This window comes from Microcaecilia unicolor, chromosome 2 (assembly GCF_901765095.1).
Source record: "Microcaecilia unicolor chromosome 2, aMicUni1.1, whole genome shotgun sequence".
NCBI lineage: Eukaryota > Metazoa > Chordata > Amphibia > Gymnophiona > Siphonopidae > Microcaecilia > Microcaecilia unicolor.
In genome coordinates, this window is record NC_044032.1 from 621,948,625 (window position 1) to 621,970,864 (window position 22,240).

At 43.5% G+C, this 22,240-nt stretch overlaps 1 protein-coding gene across 1 annotated transcript in view; it reads left to right on the plus strand.

Annotated features, from left to right (window-relative positions):
• The window catches only part of SLC10A7 (solute carrier family 10 member 7), a 366,690-nt gene that overhangs the window by 322,914 nt on the left and 21,536 nt on the right, over positions 1–22,240 (plus strand). The window contains exon 7 of the mRNA XM_030191671.1: positions 15,177–15,260. Coding sequence (XP_030047531.1) covers positions 15,177–15,231 — 55 coding nt within the window. The 3' untranslated portion in view covers positions 15,232–15,260. The remainder of the gene's footprint in view (positions 1–15,176; positions 15,261–22,240) is intronic.

A 22,240-nucleotide genomic window follows, 5' to 3' on the forward strand; every position in this document is an offset into this window, starting at 1 on the left:
CTGTGTTCTGAGCAATGGTATCTTCAGCTCCAGTCTATTGCTCACAGAAGGGGTGGTTTATAACGCATGCATAAACAGATGCATACTTTGCTCTGTGTTGACTTTTCCACTTTGAAATTACCCCAGGAAAATTGCCTGCGATTTTAGCCAAACACATTTCTGGTTACATTGCTTGTAGATATTTGAATTTTCAAAGGACAGTATACACATAACGCAATCCATGCACTTGGGAATTCCTTGTCAAACAGGGGGTAGGGTGTACACATTTGGAGGGCAATTTTGTGGCAGGGGCCATTTCTGTATATATTTTAATCCTGGAAGCCTATCCTCATATTCCTCCCAGTGACCTCTGGGCTGTCTTCCAAGTCCACCTTTAACTAGTCTTCTGCTCCTACTGCTCTGTGCTTCTTTCAGCTACTTGCCAGGTTCTGAAGAGGTTTGCAGGCTATCTGCATATTCTTCCAGCGTCCTCCATGGTGATTCCCACCTTGAACTACTCAGCTTCTGCTCCTGCTGCCTCCACTCCTGGTTGCCTGCCAGGTGGTGCTCCTGATGGAGACTTCTCCAATTTTTATGGCTCCATTGTACTTTCCTATGGCCCCACTATCCCATAAACTGCCTCATCTGCAAAATCACTTCCATTAATGTCGCATCACCACCTGGCAAACTGCTGCTACCCAAAATCTACCCCCTGCATTATCCCTCCCCTCCCTCCCCACACACACATAAAAATACTCTCCTACAGAGACACACACACACCTGCCTCACCACCATAAAAATTACCTTCCCACAACTGCCCTACCACCTCCAAACATAATCTCCAAAACTGCTCACTCCCTGCCCTACTCCACTACAAACTGCCTCACCCCCCCCCCAAAAAAAAGTCACCCCCAGCTTTCCCACTTCCCCATTAACTGCCCCATGCCCAATAAATCTCATGTTACTTCACCACTGCCTTTGCTCTCAAAAAATACCACTGCAACTGCCCCACCGCGCCACAATTTGCCCCAACTCAAAAACCATCCACAAATTACCTGACCCTCAAAAGCCCCTGCAAGTATTCCAGTACCCAACAAACTGGCTTACCCCCCAAAATTACTATCCCTCAACTGTAGTACCACCACTTTGCAGACTGCCCCAGTACCCTGCAACTCTTCCACCCCTAAAATCTATCCCCTTCAAAACTGGCTCATCCCAAAACTACCACTCTGCATACTACCCCCCCCCCCCCCCAAAAAAAAAAAAATTTACCTCCACAAAACTGCCCCACCCAACCTCCAAAAAATACCCTGCAGATTGCCTCACCACCCCCACAGACAAAGACATGGAGTGTATACACAGGCATGAGCCATGCTCTGTATGCTTTCCCTGAAGCTGGAAAGAATTATAGAAAAAGAAAGTTGTGAATATCTGTCTATCCATAGTCTGTGAACAAAATAACTCTTACATTAAACGTCATCTGTTATTTGGTTGCGCAGTCTCGTAGGTCCTCTTGTAATTTAACAACTTTGAATAACTTTGTGTCATCAGCAAACTTAATTATCTCACTAGTTACTTCCCTCTATAGATCATTTATAAATATGTTAAAATTAAAGGTCCCAGCACAGAGACCCCTGGGGAACCTCACTATCTACCGTTCTCCATTGAGAATACCGACCATTTAACCCTACTCTCTGTTTTGTATCTTTTAACCAGTTTTTAACCCACAATAAGATATTCCTTATCCTCAGCAGTAGATGAATCCAGGAACTGGTGGGTTATATCCGCCTACCATCAAGAGAAAGCAGTGACCCTGGACGTCCAGCTCTGTATCACTTCAGTATATCCCTATCTCCAGCAGGAGGTGGATAAATTCCTTCCAGCTCCAGAATTCTTCTTGGGCCGCTTCTGCCAGTTGAGCGTGGGGCGTGTGGCTGATGGTGCCAACCTTAAGGACATACTTGGGCTTCAGGTCCCTGTCCAACCTGTCTCCCTAGGCTGCTGTTCTAGGCTGGAAATGTTTGCTGCATTGGCCACCCTCCAATCTTCTACCATGTTTGATTTTAAAGATAAATTACATATTACTAACAAGAGCTCTGCAAGTTCATTTTTCAGTTCTTTCAGTACACCATCTGTTCCAGGGAATTGCTGTTCTTCAGTTTCTCAAATTTATTTATTTATTATTACATTTGTATCCCGCGCTTTCCCACTCAAAGCAGGTTCAATGTGGCTTACACAGTAAAAGGAATACAGAATATTGTTAAGAGGGTAAAAGTTAAGTATACCAGAATAATAGACAGATGAGTAGGTAGAAATAGGCTATAGAGAGGGGAGTAAGGTGGGAGATGAAGTCTGGGTCAATGTCATTATCATGGGGGTATGTGTTAGGTAGATGGTTCATAAGATTAATCTGGATCGTTTGGATAGCTTGCTTGAATAATGGGTTTTAGTGCTTTCCCGGAAGGGTAGGTAGTCACAGATTGATCGGATAGATCTGGGAGAGCATTCCAGAGTTGACTGCCCAGGAAGGAGAAATTAGATCCATAATAGTCTTGTACTTGATTCCTTTGCAGTTGGGGTAATGCAAGTTGAGGTAATTTCGCGAAGATTCAGACATGTTTCTGGTAGGGAGGTCATCAGATTGAGCATGTAGTCCGGAGATTCACCTTGGATAAATCTTGTGGATTAATGTGTGGACCTTGAAGTTGAGTTGTTCTTTGATAGGGAGCCAGTGAAGTTTTGCACGTAGAGGGGTTACGAACTCAAAATGTGATTTGCCAAAAATGAATCTCGCTGCTGTATTCTGGGCAGTCTGAAGTTTTTTCAGAATATGGGCCTTGCAGCCAAGGAAAATGCTATTACAGTAGTCGACATGGATAAGTACCTGTGGATTGTACTAAATTCCGGAACGTTTTCAGGGGAAGATAGGGTTTGCGCGTTTCAATATCCACATCATATTGAACATTTTCTTGTAGTGGATATAGCGTGATTTTCAGTGAAAGGTGGTTGTCTAGAATCACTCCAAGAATTTTCAGGTTGTCAGAAATGGGGATTGTGATGTCTGAGGTTTTAAGAATAGAAGGGAAGGGCGCAGAGTGTTGAGATGAGAGGATTAGGCTTTGTGGGGGTTTTTTTGTTCAATTTCATCCTAAATGCTTTGGCCCAAGAGGTCATGCCCGTGGATATTTTGTCGGAGATTTCAGTAAGATTAGATTTGAAGGGAATGAATATGGTGACATCATCAACATAAATGAAAGGGTTGAGACCATGTCTGAACAGAGCTTTGGGCAAGTGGGATCATCATAAGATTAAAGAGTATCGGCGATAAAGGTGGATCCTTGAGGTACACCGCAATCTGGCGTCCAGGGAGATGAGATGTTTGATGATGATTTAACTTGGTAAGATCTTGAGGTGATGGAGCCTTCTATCCAATTAAGGATATTTCCACCGATTCCAGATTCACAGTTAGCTTATAAAGTTAACAGATGTGTCACCTCAGTCATGAGTAGCAGAGGAAAATATTTAAAATATAGCACAGAATTGTGCACATAGATGCCAAGCAGCTCATGGTGCAGGGTAAGGCCTCTAGGCTTACCTTCTGAAGCGTACTGCAGCCTTTCCTTCAGCCCGATGGGATTGCCTTCACCTGACCCCTCGGAGCTCGTGAGTCACTTGTTGAACCCACCCGGGGATGATCAGGCACAGAAGAGGCGATGCCTGACATGTGTCCAAGGTGGGGTCAGTGGCCTTGGTATCCGCCCTCATTTCTCTGGCAGCCTGTTCAGGGGAATCCCTGCGGCCTTCTTATCTGGATAATTTTGAGGAGAGGGAGATTCCCCAGGAGGAGCCAGATGATCCCATGGCTGTCTGTATTTTCCTTAGAGAAGAATTATCCTCTCTTATCTCGGGGACCTTGGAAGCCCTGAACATTTAGGATCTGGAAGCGCAAGCCACCGCTTACATGAATTTGAAAATGGAAACCCTCTCATAAGTACATAAGTACTGCCATACTGGGAAAAGACCAAAGGTTCATCGAGCCCAGCATCCTGTCCTCAACAGCGGCCAATCCAGGTCAAGGGCACCTGGCAAGCTACCCAAACGAACAAACATTTTATACAAGTTATTCCCGAAATTGTGGATTTTTCCCAAGTCCATTTAGTAGCGATCTGTGGACTTGTCCTTTAGGAAACCGTCCAACTCCTTTTTAAACTCTGCCAAGCTAACCGCCTCCACTACGTTCTCCGGTAACGAATTCCAGAGTTTAATTATGCATTGGGTGAAGAAAGATTTTCTCCTATTTGTTTTAAATTTACTATACTGTAGTTTCATCGCATGCCCCCTAGTCCTAGTATTTTTGGAAAGCGTGAACAGACGCTTCACATCCACCTGTTCCACTCCACTCATTATTTTATATACCTCTATCATGTCTCCCCTCAGCTATCTCTTCTCCAAGCTGAAAAGCCCTAGCCTCCTTAGTCTTTCTTCATAGGGAAGTCGTGCCATCCCCGCTATCATTTTTGTCACCTTTCACTGGACCTTTTATTTTATATACCTCTCTCATGTACATGTACATGTGGGTACTAATGACATAGGAAAATGTGGGAGAGAGGTTCTGGAAGCAAAATTTAGGCTCTTAGGTAGAAAGCTGAAATCCAGATCCTCCAGGGTAGCATTTTCTGAAATGCTACCTGTGCCACGCGCAGGGCCCAAGAGACAGGCAGAGCTCCAGAGTCTCAATGCGTGGATGAGATGATGGTGCAGGGAGGAGGGCTTTAGATTTGTTAGGAACTGGGCAACATTCTGGGGAAGGGGGAGCCTATTCCGAAAGGATGGGCTCCATCTTAACCAGAGTGGGACCAGGCTGCTGGCATCGGCGTTTAAGAAAGAGATAGAGCAGCTTTTAAACTAGAAATGGGGGGAAGGCCGACAGTCGCTCAAAAGAGCATGGTTCGGGATAAGGTATCTTTCAAAGATATCACCATAACAGGGAAGATAGAGTATCCTGATAGTGAGGTTGCAAAAGAGATTGTAGTAGATCGGGTATCTTTAAATAACAATAAAAATCAGACAAAAGATTGCCAATTAATACTGTCAAGTACTAAGCATGATGTACTTAGGAACAACAAACATAGTTTGAAATGTCTATATGCGAATGCCAGGAGCCTAAGAAATAAGATGGGGGAGTTGGAATATATTGCACTAAATGAAAAATTAGATATAATAGGCATCTCTGAGACCTGGTGGAAGGAGGATAACCAGTGGGACACTGTCATACCGGGGTACAAATTATATCGTAGTGATAGGGTGAATCGGATTGGTGGAGGGGTAGCATTGTATATTAACGAGAGCCTTGAATCAAATAGATTGAAAATTCTGCAGGAAACAAAACACTCCTTGGAATCACTGTGGATTGAAATTCCATGTGCAAAGGGGAAAAGGATAGTGATAGGAGTGTACTACCGTCCGCCTGGCCAGGACGAACAGACGGATGCGGAAATGTTAAAGGAAATCAGGGACGCAAACAAACTGGGCAACACAATAATAATGGGGGATTTCAATTACCCGCATATAGACTGGGTTAATGTAACATCTGTACACGCAAGGGACATAAGATTTCTTGATGAAATCAAGGACAGCTTCATGGAACAGCTAGTTCAGGAGCCGACAAGAGAAGGAAAAATACTAGACTTAGTCCTTAGTGGTGCTCATGATCTAGTGCAGGGGGTAACGATACGAGGGCCGCTTGATAACAGTGATCATAATATGATCGGTTTTGATATTGGCATTGAAGGAAGTGAAACTAGGAAATCAAGTACGCTAGCGTTTAACTATAGAAAAGGTGATTACGACAAAATGAGAAAATGGTGAAAAAAAGACTGAAAGGAGCAGCTCGCAGAGTAAAAAACTTGCATCAGGCGTGGATGCTGTTTAAAAACACCATCCTGGAGGTTCAGGACAAATATATTCCACGTATTAGAAAAAAGGGAAAAAAGACTAAACGTCAGCCGGCGTGGCTAAACAGTAAGATAAAGGAAATCATTAGAGCCAAAAAAACAATCCTTCAGAAAGTGGAGAAAGAGAACCAACTGAAAGTAACAGGATAGATCATAAGGAATGCCAAGCCAAATGCAAAGCGGAGATAAGGAGGGCAAAAAAGGACTTTGAGAAGAAATTAGCGTTGGAAGCAAAAATACATAGTAAAAATTTTTTAGATACATTAAAAGCAGGAAACCGGCCAAAGAGTCGGTTGGGCCGTTGGACGAAAATGGTGTTAAAGGGGCGATCAAGGAGGACAAAGCCGTAGCGGAGAAATTAAATGAATTCTTTGCTTCGGTCTTCACCGAGGAGGATTTGGGGGGGACACCGGTGCCGGAAAGAATATTTGAAGCGGGGGAGTCGGAGAAACTAAACAAATTCTCTGTAACCTTGGAGGATGTAATGGGTCAGTTCAGCAAGCTGAAGAGTAGTAAATCACCGGGACCTGATGGTATTCATCCCAGAGTATTAATAGAACTAAAAAATGAACTTGCGGAGCTACTGTTAGAAATATGCAATCTGTCCCTAAAATCGAGTGTAGTACCGGAAGACTGGAGGGTAGCCAATGTTACTCCGATTTTAAGAAGGGTTCCAGAGGAGATCCGGGAAATTATAGACCGGTGAGTCTGACGTCGGTGCCGGGCAAGATGGTGGAGGCTATTATTAAGAATAAAATTGCAGAGCATATACAAAAACATGGACTGATGAGACAAAGTCAGCACGGATTTAGTGAAGGGAAGTCTTGCCTCACCAATCTAATGCATTTTTTTGAGGGGGTAAGCAAACATGTGGACAATGGGGAGCCGGTTGATATTGTATATCTGGATTTTCAGAAGGCGTTTGACAAAGTGCCGCACGAAAGACTCCTGAAGAAATTGCAGAGTCATGGAATCGGAGGTAGGGTATTATTATGGATTAAGAACTGGTTGAAAGATAGGAAGCAGAGAGTAGGATTGCGTGGCCAGTATTCTCAGTGGAGGAGGGTAGTTAGTGGGGTCCCGCAGGGGTCTGTGCTGGGTCCGTTGCTTTTTAATGTATTTATAAATGACCTAGAGATGGGAATAACTAGTGAGGTAATTAAATTCGCCGATGACACAAAATTATACAGGGTCGTCAAGTCGCAGGAGGAATGTGAACAATTACAGGAGGACCTTGCGAGACTGGGAGAATGGGCGTGCAAGTGGCAGATGAAGTTCAATGTTGACAAGTGCAAAGTGATGCATGTGGGTAAGAGGAACCCGAATTATAGCTACGTCTTGCAAGGTTCCGCGTTAGGAGTTACGGATCAAGAAAGGGATCTGGGTGTCGTCGTCGATGATACGCTGAAACCTTCTGCTCAGTGTGCTGCTGCGGCTAGGAAAGCGAATAGAATGTTGGGTGTTATTAGGAAGGGTATGGAGTCCAGGTGTGCGGATGTTATAATGCCGTTGTATCGCTCCATGGTGCGACCGCACCTGGAGTATTGTGTTCAGTACTGGTCTCCGTATCTCAAAAAAGATATAGTAGAATTGGAAAAGGTACAGCGAAGGGCGACGAAAATGATAGTGGGGATGGGACGACTTTCCTATGAAGAGAGGCTGAGAAGGCTAGGGCTTTTCAGCTTGGAGAAGAGACGGCTGAGGGGAGATATGATAGAAGTGTATAAAATAATGAGTGGAATGGATCGGGTGGATGTGAAGCGACTGTTCACGCTATCCAAAAATACTAGGACTAGAGGCATGAGTTGAAGCTACAGTGTGGTAAATTTAAAAACGAATCGGAGAAAATTTTTCTTCACCCAACGTGTAATTAGACTCTGGAATTCGTTGCCGGAGAACGTGGTACGGGCGTTAGCTTGACGGAGTTTTAAAAAGGGGTTAGATAGATTCCTAAAGGACAAGTCCATAGACCGCTATTAAATGGACTTGGAAAAATTCCGCATTTTTAGGTATAACTTGTCTGGAATGTTTTTACGTTTGGGGAGCGTGCCAGGTGCCCTTGACCTGGATTGGCCACTGTCGGTGACAGGATGCTGGGCTAGATGGACCTTTGGTCTTTCCCAGTATGGCACTACTTATGTACTTATGTCTCCCCTCTGCCGTCTCTTCTCCAAGCTCCTTAGTCTTTCTTCATGGGGAATTCGTCCCATCTCCGCTATCATTTTTGTCGCCCTTCGCTGAGCCTTTTCTGTTCATGAGGCTTTGTAGGAGCTCATTATGGCTTAGTGGACTGACCCTGATTCGGGCTTGAATGTGGTGAGGGCTATGGCCCGTCTCTATCCTGTGACACCTGCATAGTTGGAGCTGTTTGCCGTGTCCAAAGTGGATGCTCTGGTGGCGGCGGCCACTAAAAAGGACCACTCTCTCAGTGGAGAGTGGTGTAGCCTTGAAGGATATGCAGGATAGGAAACTGGAGGCTTCCCTTAAGGGCTCCTTTGAGGTGTGTGCTCTTGCTTTGCAGGCTTCTATTTGTAGTTCTTATACTGCCAGGGCGTGCCTTTCCTGGTTTCAGCAGACACTGGAGCAAGATCATGGTTCCTTATCAGCAGTCGTCACTTCAGCTCCACAGTTAGAATCTGGGCTGGCTTTTTTTGTGAATTCCTTGTGTGATTTGGTGCAGGGGGGGTCACCTGACTCTCTTCGATGAGTGGGCCAAGGTTACCTCGGACCAATGGATCTTGGATATTGTCCTAGATGGTTACCGGTTAGAATTTGCCTCACCCATTTCAGATTTGTTTTTGGAATCCTGCTCTGCAACGGATTCCAAACGATCCACTCTCCAGACCTCCTTGCAGATGCTCCTGGACCTCAGAGCCGTGGTACCAGTGCCTTGTCCCTTGGAAAGGAAGTTCCTTACTGCCCATCTTGGATCTCAGAAAGGTGAATCAATTTCTGAGGGTCAGGCACTTCTGCATGGAAACCCTTCACTCTGTTGTATCAGTGGCGCAGCCAAGAGAGCTCCTCCTGTCACTGGATCTCAAGAAGGCCTACTTGCATATCCCCATTTGGCCTTCTCATCAGCGGTTTCTTCGTTTTGCCATGCTCAGCCTTCACTTTGAGTTCGGGGCCGTTCCTTTTGGCCTGGCCACAGCCACCTGGACCTTCTCCAGTCATGGTGGTGGTGGCAGCCTTTCTGTAGAAGGAGAGGATTCGTGTGCACCTCTACCTCAACAATTGGCTGATTCAAGCGACGTTGGAACATGAGTCGCCAGGCCACCAGTTGTGTAGTGTCCCTGCTGCAGTCCTTCAGATGGATTGTCAACTTGGCGAAGTCATCTTGTCCCAACCCAGTCCTTTTAGTATCTGGGCGTGTGCTTCGACACAACATAGGAAAGTTTTCCTTCCAGAAACTCAGAGGAAGAAGCTACAGATGCAGGTTCACCGGCTTTTGGCAGTGTCGAGTCCGCTTATATAATTGTTCAGGCAATTGATTTGTTAAGAACCTAGAAAGAAAAAAAGTTATGTAATGCTGTCGAAACGAAAAATGAAAATGTCTTTACTTACTGAAAATTAATCATTTGCTTTCATTGTTTAGGTCAGATTAGCCAAAGTTAATTTTTCTTTGATATTGAAGCAAAATTGTTTTAAAAGAAAGACACGTTTGTAACTAAGACTATTATTAAATAACAAACTTCAGTAAGGGTAAAGGGTCATGGATTTAATATACTGTCTTTCTGTGGTACATCCCAAGCAGTTTACATTTATTATATTCAAGTACTTTCTTTGTCCCTGATGGGCTCACAATCTAAGTTTTTGTACCTGGGGCAGTGGAAGGTTAAGTTACCCAGAGTCACAGAGAAGTGCAGTGGGACTCAAACCCAGTTTCTCAGATTCTCAGCCCACTACTCTAACCATTGTACTGCTTCAATTTAATTTATGAGGAATGAATTATAAAAATGAAACAAAGTTCCTGGTAAAAAAAAAATATTCTTTATTTATGTTCCTGAAGTATAATACTCTGACCAACTGTGACAAAGATAGTCTGTACAGCTGTGCTTCCAAGGAAACAATGAGTTTACACTTGTACAGTGCCATTGGTTCTAACCTCTAACACTTGCAGATGTGCTGGGAGTTGTCACGGCAGCTGGCTTCACCTTTGTTGTCTCAGGTGGAAATGATGTCAGTTGCTGCAACAATTCCTAGCAAATCTACAGGAAGCCACAGGGAGGCTGGAAGATTTGAGCACTCATCAGCTTCTCTCTATCACATCCAAATCACGCAAGCGTCTCTTGGCCATGATCATTTACTAATGAGCCGTACTAATCTTGGTTTAATTTAACTTTTAATAATTAATCCCAGATGATAGGAAAAATCAATTTGAGAAAAATTTGTCTCCCCCAGCATAAATATTTAATAAATAAACTATTTCTTGAGATATTGAAGTATAATATACTGTGGCATATATTATTATTCTGTCCAGATTCACAGATTTCTAACTGACTAAACATGCATGCTTTTACCCTAATGTCTAAGAGATTATTTTCTTTAAAACATTACCTAACAAAGGAGATGTTCTGGTAGTTTTTATGTATGTTTTTACATCAACAAGAATTCATAATTTAAATTCAATCTAATCACCATCTTTTATTCATGAATCGGAGTATTCTACAAACAATGAGACTTTTATATAATTTGGATAGTGATAGATGCCATGCAGGTATCTCAAAACCTACAAACTGGCAATCACAGCTGTCCCAAAATCTGTGCCTCTGATATTCAGATGTGGGCTCACAAGATGAAATTGGAAGGAGTATGCCTCGGAACAAATGTGAGGAAATGCTTCTTTACTGAGAGAGCAACTGATGCCTGGAATTGCCTAATAGTAGAGGGCAGCCAAAATCAAATTGGCCGAAATTTGTTGCTTGGTGATCCGAAGCTAAAACTGAAACCATTGCCCCACTCTCCATAGAAAACCTGTCGTCCTGGGCCGCCAACTAATTCCACTCTTCCCCCACCCATAGGCCCTTCAATGGCGTACCTTCGAAGCCCTGGTGATATAGTGGTCTCTTTGGGGCAAGAGCGATCCCAAGTCACTCTTGCCCCTGTTGGTACCACAGTCAAAATGGCTGCCATGGCAGTGGCAAGAGTGACTCGGGAGTACTTCTGCCTTGAGGAGGCCACTAAACCACCAGGGTTTCGAAGGTAGGCCTGGGGAGGGCCTTCAGGTGGTGAGAGTGTGACAATGGTTGCTGGGGTGGGGGTGACGAGTTTCAGTTTCAGCCGACAATGTGTATGCACTTTTGGCAGAAACCAAAGCATCGCCGAATCCGGATTTCGAGCCAGTTTCAGCCCCAATATTGGTATTCGGTCAGCCTCTAGCTGATAATAATGAAGGGAGAGATGACCTGGGGATTGAGGACAGAATAGACAGAGGCAACTATGCAGACCAATTAGACCAATTGGTCTAATAAGAATTACTGTGTTGTGGTTTCTTTCTAATTGGTTAGTTGGCTGTAGTGTTTCTCCCTCTAATTTTATAATGGTGCTTAACCTAACTTCCACTTGCGCACTAAGATTATAGAATACTAGCACTTATGTGCATGGATGTAACATTTATGTTCATTGTTACTAGACGCACTCTTGGCAGTATTGTATAAAATGAGCACGCAAGTCGCGTAACATGTAAATGCAAAGGAGTGTGAACAAGGAGAGGTGCCTGTGCAAGGCATGGGCATGTCAAACATTTATACTTGCATTTAAGCGTTAGAATGCTACATTTAGATGCATTCATTTATACCTGCTATTGACATGGCGTAAGTGGGGCACACCTAAATGTTAGTGCATGACCATGCTAATATTCTGTAAAAGAATATGGGTGCCCAGAATCCTTTATAGAATTTGTGCACAACACACATTTTGGTACACTTTGTAGAACTGACATCTTTATATATAAATCTATATTTAAAAGAGCTTATTTGGGTAGCAACACCTGCTACTTGGGTAAGACCCACCAAGATAGATATTCAGCAGTACTATCCAAATAATGCCACAGAATATCATTATGGACCACCTTAGTAACATAGTAGATGACGGCAGAAAAAGACCTGCATGGTCCATCTAGTCTGCCCAAGATAAACTCATATCTTGAATTTGTACCTGTCTTTTTCAAGGCACAGACCGTATAAGTCTGCCCAGCAGTATTTCCCGCCTCCCAACCACCAGTCCCGTCTCCCATCACCGGCTCTGGTACAGACCGTATAAGTCTGCCCTCCCCTATCCTAGCCTCCCACCACCAACCCCTCTTACCCCCACCTGCTCCGCCACCCAATTTCAGCTAAGCTTCTGAGGATCCATTCCTGCTGCACAGGATTCCTTTATGCATATCCCACGCATGTTTGAATTCCGTTACCGTTTTCATCTCCACCACCTCCGCGGGAGGGCATTCCAAGCATCCACCACCCTCTCCGTGAAAAAATACTTCCTGACATCTTTTTTGAGTCTGCCCCCCTTCAATCTCATTTCATGTCCTCTCGTTCTACCGCCTTCCCATCTCCGTAAAAGATTTTTTTGCGGATTAATACCTTTCAAGTATTTGAACGTCTGTATCATATCACCCCTGTTCCTCCTTTCCTCCAGGGTATACATGTTCAGGTCAGCAAGTCTTTGGTCATACGTCTTGGAACGCAAATCCCATACCATTCTCGTAGCTTTTCTTTGCACCGCTTCCATTTTTTTAACATCCTTCGCAAGGTACGGCCTCCAAAACTGAACACAATACTCCAGGTGGGGCCTCACCAACGACTTGTACAGGGGCATCAACACTTCCTCTCTTCTGCTGATCACACCTCTCTCTATACAGCCTAGCAACCTTCTCGCTACGGCCACCGCCTTGTCACACTGTTTCGTCGCCTTCAGATCCTCGGATACTATCACCCCAAGATCCCTCTCCCCTTCAGTACCTATCAGACTCTCCCCGCCTAACACATACGTCTCTCGTGGGTTTCTACTCCCTAAATGCATCACTTTGCATTTCTTCGCATTGAATTTTAATTGCCAAACCTCAGACCATTCTTCTAGCTTCCTCAGATCCCTTTTCATGCTTTCCACTCACCTTGGCACTTTCCAGATGAGTGGGGGAGTGGCCTAGTGGTTAGAGCACCAATCTTGACATCCAGAGGTGCCCGGTTCAAATCCCACTGCTGCTGCTTGAGATCTTGGGCAAGTCACTTAACCCTCCATTGCGTCAGGTACAAAATTAGATTGTGAGCCCTCCAGTGACAGGGAAATATCCGGTGCACCTGAATGTAACTCACCTTGAGCTACTCCTGAAAAAGGTGTGAGCAAAATCCAAATAAATAAGATAGTGCAAGAGTGAGCAACGTTTATACACTACTTTCTGCAGATATTCAGCAGCAGCCAGTATTCGGGTACTGCCGCTGAATATTTGGATTTCTTGACGGGGTCATCTGAGCCTTTTATTCTATCAAGATAGATGAATAAGTACTGGTTGTACCATATTAGTACATTAATTAGTATTAACATTAGATGTATATGTGCAGCCCAGGGGTACTGTGTCTAGTTTTGGAAGATGTCTTCAAAAGATAAGTCATTTCAGTGGAAGACAGCAAACATGATGCATGGCCTACATTAGAAAACATATATAGAAAGACTTAAGGAGCTAAAAGCATAATCTAGAACAGTGGTTTTCAATTTTATTTATGTCTAAAGAATACTAATATAGTGTATTTTGAAATTCTGTGAGACCCATCTCTTTCTCTGCCCCAACCATATAAATATATATAATTGTATGGAATCCTTCAGGAATGCAAATTTCCCTGTAATCTAGATTGAAAAACACTGCTCTAGAAGAAAGTAGAGAAGGGAGAGATGTAAAAAACACATTCAAGCTATCTAGCAAGCTTCAGTGAGATTCCAGCAAGTTGTATTTTCCATAGAGTGACAAGGGCTCATCATTAGGTTGAAGAGAGAGAAGCAAAGAATGGAGCTGAGAGTATTATTTTCATTGGGAGGGTTTTGCACATTTGTAATAGTCTTCCAACAAAGTGGCATCAGGATTCAAACATGCATGGGACAGGCATGAAAGAATGTGAGTGACAGGAAAGGATGGGGGAGGGGAGCAGACCACACACAAGCAGGTACAAATTGGAAGAGAATGTGAAAAAGTGATACTTATATGCCAACATGTTTATTTTCATGGATAAAGACAAATTAAAGGAATCTGCAGCTCTGTTGGATGCAATATTGTGATTAACCACCCCTTTGCTTTTGCTTGGTCTTTTCCCTGGTTCCAGGAACCACGTAAAACACCAACTTAATTTGTCACATGTCTCAGAAGTATGCAGGGAATATCCTCTGATGTAGTGGAGAGGTGGAGGAATAGTCTGGTAGGTAGAGCAGCAGGCTGAGAACAAGGGAAACCTGGTTCAAATAGCGCTCCTTGCGATCTTGGGCAGGTCACTTAACTCTCCATTGCCTCAGGTATAAACGTATATTGTAAGGTGGGCACAGGAAATACCTACTGTATGAAATAAATCCAAATAATAATGCAGTGGCATTCTATAACTGAGAAACAATCTACAGGTGTAATTTTTTACTAAATATTTGCACAAGGGGCTTCTCAAAATTCTTCTGTTGATTTGCCTCTTGAGTGCTGTCTCATGTTTAGATTGAGCTGTTTCCCTTCTCTCCTCAGAACTGCTCAATCACAGCAAAAAACCTGTGAAAATTCTTCAGCTCAGTTCATGCCAAGCTTATAAATGAGTCAGATGGTAGAAATTATAAAGCATCACTTACTTTCTTTAAATTAGTCACCTTATTTTCTCTTACTCTCTTATCTATCTATATGTTCCATCTTTGCTTATGCCCTACACTATCAATTAAAATGTTCTATTACATCTTGTATTGACATTGTAAGTAGTATACTATGCCATTGTTGTTTGAATATTTTACTGCTGTAATTGGCTATTGCTCATGTTTGATTTATTCTTACTGTACACCGCCTTGAGTGAATTCCTTCAAAAGGCGGTAAATCAATCCTAATAAATAAATGTGTAATTGTTTTCTGATTTGATGCAAGACAAAATTTATAAACTTGCTCCATGAGAAAGAAGAGACGTTCAATTGCCTGCCTATTTTTTTAAATAGCAGTATACATCATAAATTGCAGAATATCACTAAATACAAGGGTCTGATTATAACCATGCATCTTCTATTCCTTTACAGCTTGGGTCATCCTCTTCTGTGCCTTTTACATCTATATTCTCACAATTGTTCATGACTGTTGTAGTTCCTCTTATAATTGGGCAGGTAAGGAGTTTTTGTTTCTGTTAACTAGGGTAAAGAGGTTTGTAGACATATATGGTGAAGATGCTGATTGCAAAAAGAAACAATTATAGAAAACAGAATGATAACTTTGCGATCATCCGTGTCATAGCCAAGCAGAGACTTGAGACACTAAGGAGGCAATGCTATAATAGGATGCTTCCGTTTAGGCCCCACAAAAGCATGTGATAGGCTATTCTGAAACAGAACCTATGCACTTTTATTCTGTTACAGATAATAGTGTAATCTGGTATCGGCACACCTAACATTTAGACACGTGCACTTACATCAGCCATAGAATCAGAGATCTGAGCTCCAAAATATGGCAGGGATACATAGCATACTAACATAGTAGATGACGGCAGAGAAAGACCTGTATCGTCCATCCAGTCTGCCCAACAAGATAAGTTCATATGTGCTGCTTTATGTGCATACCTGACCTTGATTTGTATCTGCCATTTTCAGGGCACAGACCGTAGAAGTCTGCCCAGCACAAGCCCCACCTCCCAACCACTAGCCCTGCCTCCCAATCTCCGCAAAGTTCTGAGGATCCATTCCTTCTGAACTGGATTCCTTTATGTTTATCCCACGCATTTTTGAATTCTGTTACCGTTTTCATCTCCACCACCTCCCGCGGGAGGGCATTCCAAGTATCCACCACTTTCTCTTTTTTTTTTTTTTATTAAACTTTTTAAATTATTACAATCATTAAACTTGATGAGAAAGCCGGCCAATCAAAATTACATCATTTCAATTGAATTACCATAATTCACATTTCTATATTCTATTAGCCAAACAACAGTCCACAAGTGGAGTTCAAAAATGTCATTTGTTGAAGACTAAGCAATACTTTAGGAAGAGTTTAACAGGATGTGCTTGATCCTAAATACAATAGTAAATCAAGAGCTAACTACTGCTGGAATTTCCATTCCAGCAGCCCTTCTTGTTGTAATAAATGTCTCAAGCTGGAAGGGATCAAAAAATACAAATTTCTCAGAATGGTAGTTAACTAAACATTTGTATGGGAATTTAAGGAAGAACGTTGCTCCCATATTAATCGTCTCTTGGTTTTTTTTGAAGAAATTGTTTACATCGAACCTGTGTCTCCCTCGAAACATCGGGATAAATAGAGATCTTTAACCCCTTAAATAATTTATCACGATTTTTATAAAACATTTTCAATATCCATATCTTATCTGGCATCAACACTACTGTCGCTACCAAAGTAGCTGGTATTATTGAGTCAGTATCCGATGTTTCTAATAGCGCCGAAACATCCAAAGGTTGAGTTTCTTGTATTTGTAAATTCCTGGGTGGTAAATAAAAGACTTGAGCAAAGGGGGGGATATTCTCCTCCCCAATCTGGATGATATCTTTGAAGTAAAGTTTTAGCATCTCTCGTGGAGACAGTAAAGAAAAGTAAGGAAATTTTATGAAACGCAGATTATTACTTCTAGAATAGTTTTCCAGATTCTCAGTCTTTTGTCTTAAATTTGTTAAATCTTTAAGCATTGTATTTTGTATGTCACAAACTTGTTAAATCTCATTCTCTTATTTATGAACTTGTAAAGTCAACAGTTTCACTTTCTCCTGTGTTTGTCCAAAATCTTGTTTTATCTTATGCATCTGAGGGATTAACGCCTTCCCTAGATCAAGAATCAATGTCCAAAGATTATCTAACGTAACTTTGGGAGGTTTAACAGTCTGTAACAATGGAAATAATGTAGTTTCTACCTCTGTTTGTTGTGGAATGAGGCCTGCCAACATTGAGGCATTTTCTTCCTCCGTCACTGTTTCAACCACCATGGGTAATGCTGCTTCCACTTGCTCTTGTGTCGCCTCTTGCCTTTCCGATTCCTGGAACCACTTCGGAGTTCAGGTTCGGAGGCACAGTCTTGGAGAGCTAGCTCCACATGGCTGGGGAGGGAGAGGCGGTGCTCTCCTGTCAGGGCTCAGAGAAACTTCCAGCCCAAGACTCTCCTGCAGGCCTTCAACTGCTGCGGAGACCGTCAGCGGGCCGCTCACTGACACACTAGGATCGGGAGTCCTCCGCAAAAAGGTATCTAACGGACCTGCTAGAGTAGGATTTAGCTGCTGATAGGCTGGGGCAGCGGCTTTTCCCCTTCTCTTAGGCATAGCAAAATATTTCCAGAAAATTTACGAGAGCTCAAACGCACGTCTGCTTCACTAGGTGGCCATTTTGAACCGTATCCACCACTCTCTCTGTGAAAAAATACTTCCTGACATTTTTCTTGAGTCTGCCCCCCTTCAATCTCATTTCATGTCCTCTAGTTCTACCACCTTTCCATTTACGGAAAAGGTTCATTTGCAGATTAATACCTTTCAAGTATTTGAACGTCTGTATCATATCACCCCTGTTTCTCCTTTCCTCCAGGGTATACATGATCAGGTCAGCAAGTCTCTCCTCATACATCTTGTAATGCAAATCCCATACCATTTTTGTAGCTTTTCTTTGCACCGCTTCAATAAGCATACATATAAGCATAAATCCCACCTGTGGTTTATTTGACTTAGAGGCATATTTTCAAAGCATTTAGACTTACAAAGTTCCATAGGGGCTAATTTTCAAAGCACGTAGACTTTCAAAGTTCCACAGGTTACTATAGAACTTTGTAAGTCTAAGTGCTTTGAAAATATACCTTACAGTAACCTATGGGACTTTGTAAGTCTTAAGCGCTTTGAAAATGAGCCCCTTAATATACCACACTTCTCGACTGGCGTAACAGAGCTGTTTACAAACATAATATTTAAAATTAAAAGAAAAGAACACCAAATTTGAGACAAGATAGGGAAGAATAAAAAAGTTGTAGACACCAATTAGATATCATATGCTTTTTCAAATAAATATGTCTTAAGAGCAAAACTTCATAAGTGACTGTTCTGTACATAACACCAGAGGAAGCACATGTTAAAGGAAAGGTGCCATGACATGTTTCCAGGTAGGCTTGACACAGGGCAGGATGTGAAGATGGCCCTGTGTATGCCTTCCTTACAGAAATGTGCTGTGTATGTTAAGTAGCTAATTTAAAAATGGTGCTTAGGGGACATGCTTGTATGTACATGTAACAACATATATGCATGTATGTTAGTATTCTAAACATTTATGTGCTCCGTGGATGCATAAATGTTGGCACCCAGTTTATAGAATTGCCATTTTAGAGCATAATTTTATTACAGGCCTCTTAACTTGTGGTGCAGGTATGTGCATAAATTATACCAGTTTTCAACAGGAAAGTATGTGCATGCATTCTGAGCGCGTGCACACATACACACATATTTGCACCTGCTTTTTTGGCATACACAGATTTCCCGTTTATTATGTGTGAGTGTGTGTGTATGTTATAAAGCTTACATATAAATTCAGACACCCATTCTCTGTAACGCCTCCACCCAGGTCAGTTAAATTTATGGATATACAAGCTGGATGTGCACAAGCTGAAGTTTACATTCTTCAGGCATTTTAGAAAAATCTATTTTGAATTTAAAATGCAGTTTTAGTCAGGAAGTACATTTTCAAATGACCCCATATCTGTATTAAATAGATTAGAGGGTAAGACTATAGTGGGAAGAAGCAAAAGAGGAAAGCATTCATGTTAGAAGGCCTTCCCATTCAGACTCTTACTTTCAAAGAATGGGCTGCTTAAGCCATTCATTTTGTCAAGATGATGGTCAGTAGAGATTTGCATCTGTAGGTTATCACCCCCACCCCCCCCCCACCCCCCCCCCCCCCACCACCACCCTCAATCCACTGACATACTTCATTGCTAAGAGGCTAAACTATATAACCAGTTTTTGCATGTAAAATACCTGTTATAAAATAATTAGGTCACATGTAAAAATAGTCAGGTACAAGCCAGTATGTACTTAGAGAGTAAGAGTAGGCATGCCCAGCAAAGGAATTTGGTGGAGCATAGATTTCATAAATGCTCTGCTTCTCTTCAGAACACTCTAGGAGAGATAGAGTGTTGAAGTTTAAACAATAGTCCTTTGAAATCCCCGGAAGCAGAGGCAGTTAGTCTGTGAAATGCTGGCTATCTTCGGGAGGGGGGAAACCTATGGAATACATAAATGTGAAAATAGGCTTCATGGCTTCATAGGAGGTTTTTAATGCCATTGATTAATGTGGAGAGCACATTAAAGTGCTGCAAAGACACTCTGAGGCATTTTCCTCTTTTGAATCTAAAGCTCTCCGAGGGACAAGTAGGGCCATTTCTCAGAAGTGGGTAACACGGCGTCGTGTTGCCCAGTTTGAAGCTTATAACAAGCTTAATAGAGCTTTGTGGAGCACAGAGACACACTCCACCTCGCATGCACAAGTGCCTTCCCACCCTACTACCAGATTGCAGCTACTGCAGTTGTTTTTCTACCACGTGAGGAGGATTGTGCGTTAGTAATTTCTTCTCAAGCTACGCCCGGTCTGGAAGAGCTTTATCTTTTGGTGCCTTTTTGGCTTTTTTCGCGATTTCAGTTCCCTTCTCTCCCTGTACACTTTCAGTTCCACTTTTTCCCATTTTAAAGTTTTCTTTATTTTTCGTGACTTAGGCCACATTTAGCCTAGTCTTCAGTCTGGTATTCCCTTGACTTTTTCTAGTGCCTTGCCCCTTTTATCAAGGCTGCATTGCATATTGTTGATTTGCTGCAGTTTTTTCCGTCCATGTCCACTAACGTACCCAGTGGCTTAAGTGCTATACCTGGTGCAAAGACACCCATTCTTGGGTGGCTTCAGTGCTTAGGCCGGACCATAGCCCTGCTAACTGTGTCCTTTGTCTTCGAATAAAGAAGAGGACTCAGGTGTCCAGAGAGGCTCAATATGAGAAGATTTTGGAGCCAGGTCCCTGCCGCGACTCAGCATCGACGTTGAAGAATGGCATCGGTCCATACAGCTGCTTAAGAACCCATGGACACTTGGAGCAGTAGTGCATTGAGTGGGGTCTCCACCTGTCTCGACGCCATCTGGTTGGCCAGGGCCATCCAGGACTGACCAGTGTTGGACCCAGCCACAAGAGGATTTGACGTCCCCATTGGCACCGAGGAATCTTGATGCTGAGCTCTAGACGAAGGCCCAAGAAGCATAAGCCAGGCCTTGCTCCCTGAGCTGCTGGATGACCTTTTGCAATGGTGTGCATTGGTATTTGGGGTGCTTGCACCTAACATGTTTGCCCCTTGTGGCTTCGCTTGGACCTCAGCCTGCAGTGCAGCCCTGGTATTCACTGCCAACCGAAGCCAGTACCCCCTCAGCATTGGTGGAGGAAGCTTCGCCGGAGTCCTAGGCAGGAGCAGTCTCCTTGACGCCCCTCTCAGGGACATGGCTCCATCAAAGTCAGGGCAGGCTTGGTCTCAGCCCTCCACAAAGGATTTTCTGTATGATATCGATGAGGAACACTCATGGGAGTCAGAGGAAAATCCAAGGTTCTTTCGAAGGATAAGTCCTATGGCATCCCCTCTGAACTCCTCCCCTCCGCTTGAAAGGAGAAAGTCGCCTCCTGAGAGCCTTTCATTCCCCTCTTTTGTAAAGGAAATGGCTGTCTTTTTCTGCATAAGAAAGTACCTGGAATAGAATCCCTGCCCTTCGGCCCATGGTGGAATGGGTTCGACAGCATGGGGCCTTTAGAAGGGCAGAGAGGTTCCTCTGCAAGTACCTGCTCGTACTGAGAGCTGAATTTGAGCTCCCAGTGGGCAATTTAGAGGTTTTCAAAGCCAATTGAGGGCTTATCCGAGACAGACTATTTGGAGAACCCACCAGTCAGAGGTTATAAGGGCCACCTTTAGTAGAAAAACTTCAGCATCCCTCTGACTGGCAGGTCATACGGTACGGACACTTTGACAGTGGCTATTCTCTGCTGGAGCCAGTCCAAAGCTTTGATTGGGGAGCAGCAGGGGCCTTAGGCGCACGCTGTTGATGAGAACGAGCAAGCTGGGTGTTGAGCAGGACAGAGACCGACAGAGGGGACTCCCATTCCTTTTGAGGACTTTCTTGGGTACCTCATGGAGAGGAACAGCCTCCCTAGGAGGAGACTTGTAGTCCAGGACCTCAAACATCTTAGCCCTGGACTCATCCTCCACCTCAGTATTTCAGCTCTCAGTATGAGCAGGAACTTGCAGAGGAACTCTCCGCCCTTCTAAAGGCCCATGCAGTCGAACACGTTCCACCATGTGACGAAGGGCAGGGATTCTATTCCAGGTACTTCTTATGCAGAAAAGACAGGGGGGATGTGTCCCATCCTAGACCTAAGGGCCCTAGTCAAAGAAAAGTTCAGGATGGTTTCCCTGGGCACCCTTCTTCCCATGATTAAGTACCACAATTGGCTATGCTCTCTGAAATTAAAGAACACATATACTCACATCTCGATACTTCCTGCTCACCGGAAGTATCTTCAGTTTTGGGCTGGGAACACATCACTTCCAATACCACGTGTTGCCTTTAGCCTCGCGTCTTAATCCGGGTCTTTACCAAATGCCTAGCAGTAGATACAGTGTCAGTACTCGGGCTGGTGGTGCATATGTTCCCGTACCTCGACGATTGACTGGTAAAGAGCACGTCAGAGGATGTGCTTGGGAGTCCATGCGGAGGATTATTCGGGTGCTAGAGCTACTAGGGTTGTTATAAACTACCCCAAGTCCCACTTCACGCTGCCTAGAAATTGAATTTATTGGAGCCCTGCTCGATATGCAGAAGGTTCAAACTTTTTCCTAGGACCGAGAGCAAACACTGTAGTCGCTCTGGCTTCTCAGGTTCGAGCCTTTCAAGCAGGTCATGGCTTGGCAGATATGAGGCTGTTAGGCCACATAGCTTCCACAGTTTATGTGACTTCCATGAGATCAGCCCATTGGACCCTATCCTCCTAGTGGTGCCAGCTAAGGGAGATCTAGAAGATTCATCGGAATGTCTCCAGAGCTTGTTCACTCTCTGCTGTGGTGGATCATTCGATCCAGTTTGACTCTGG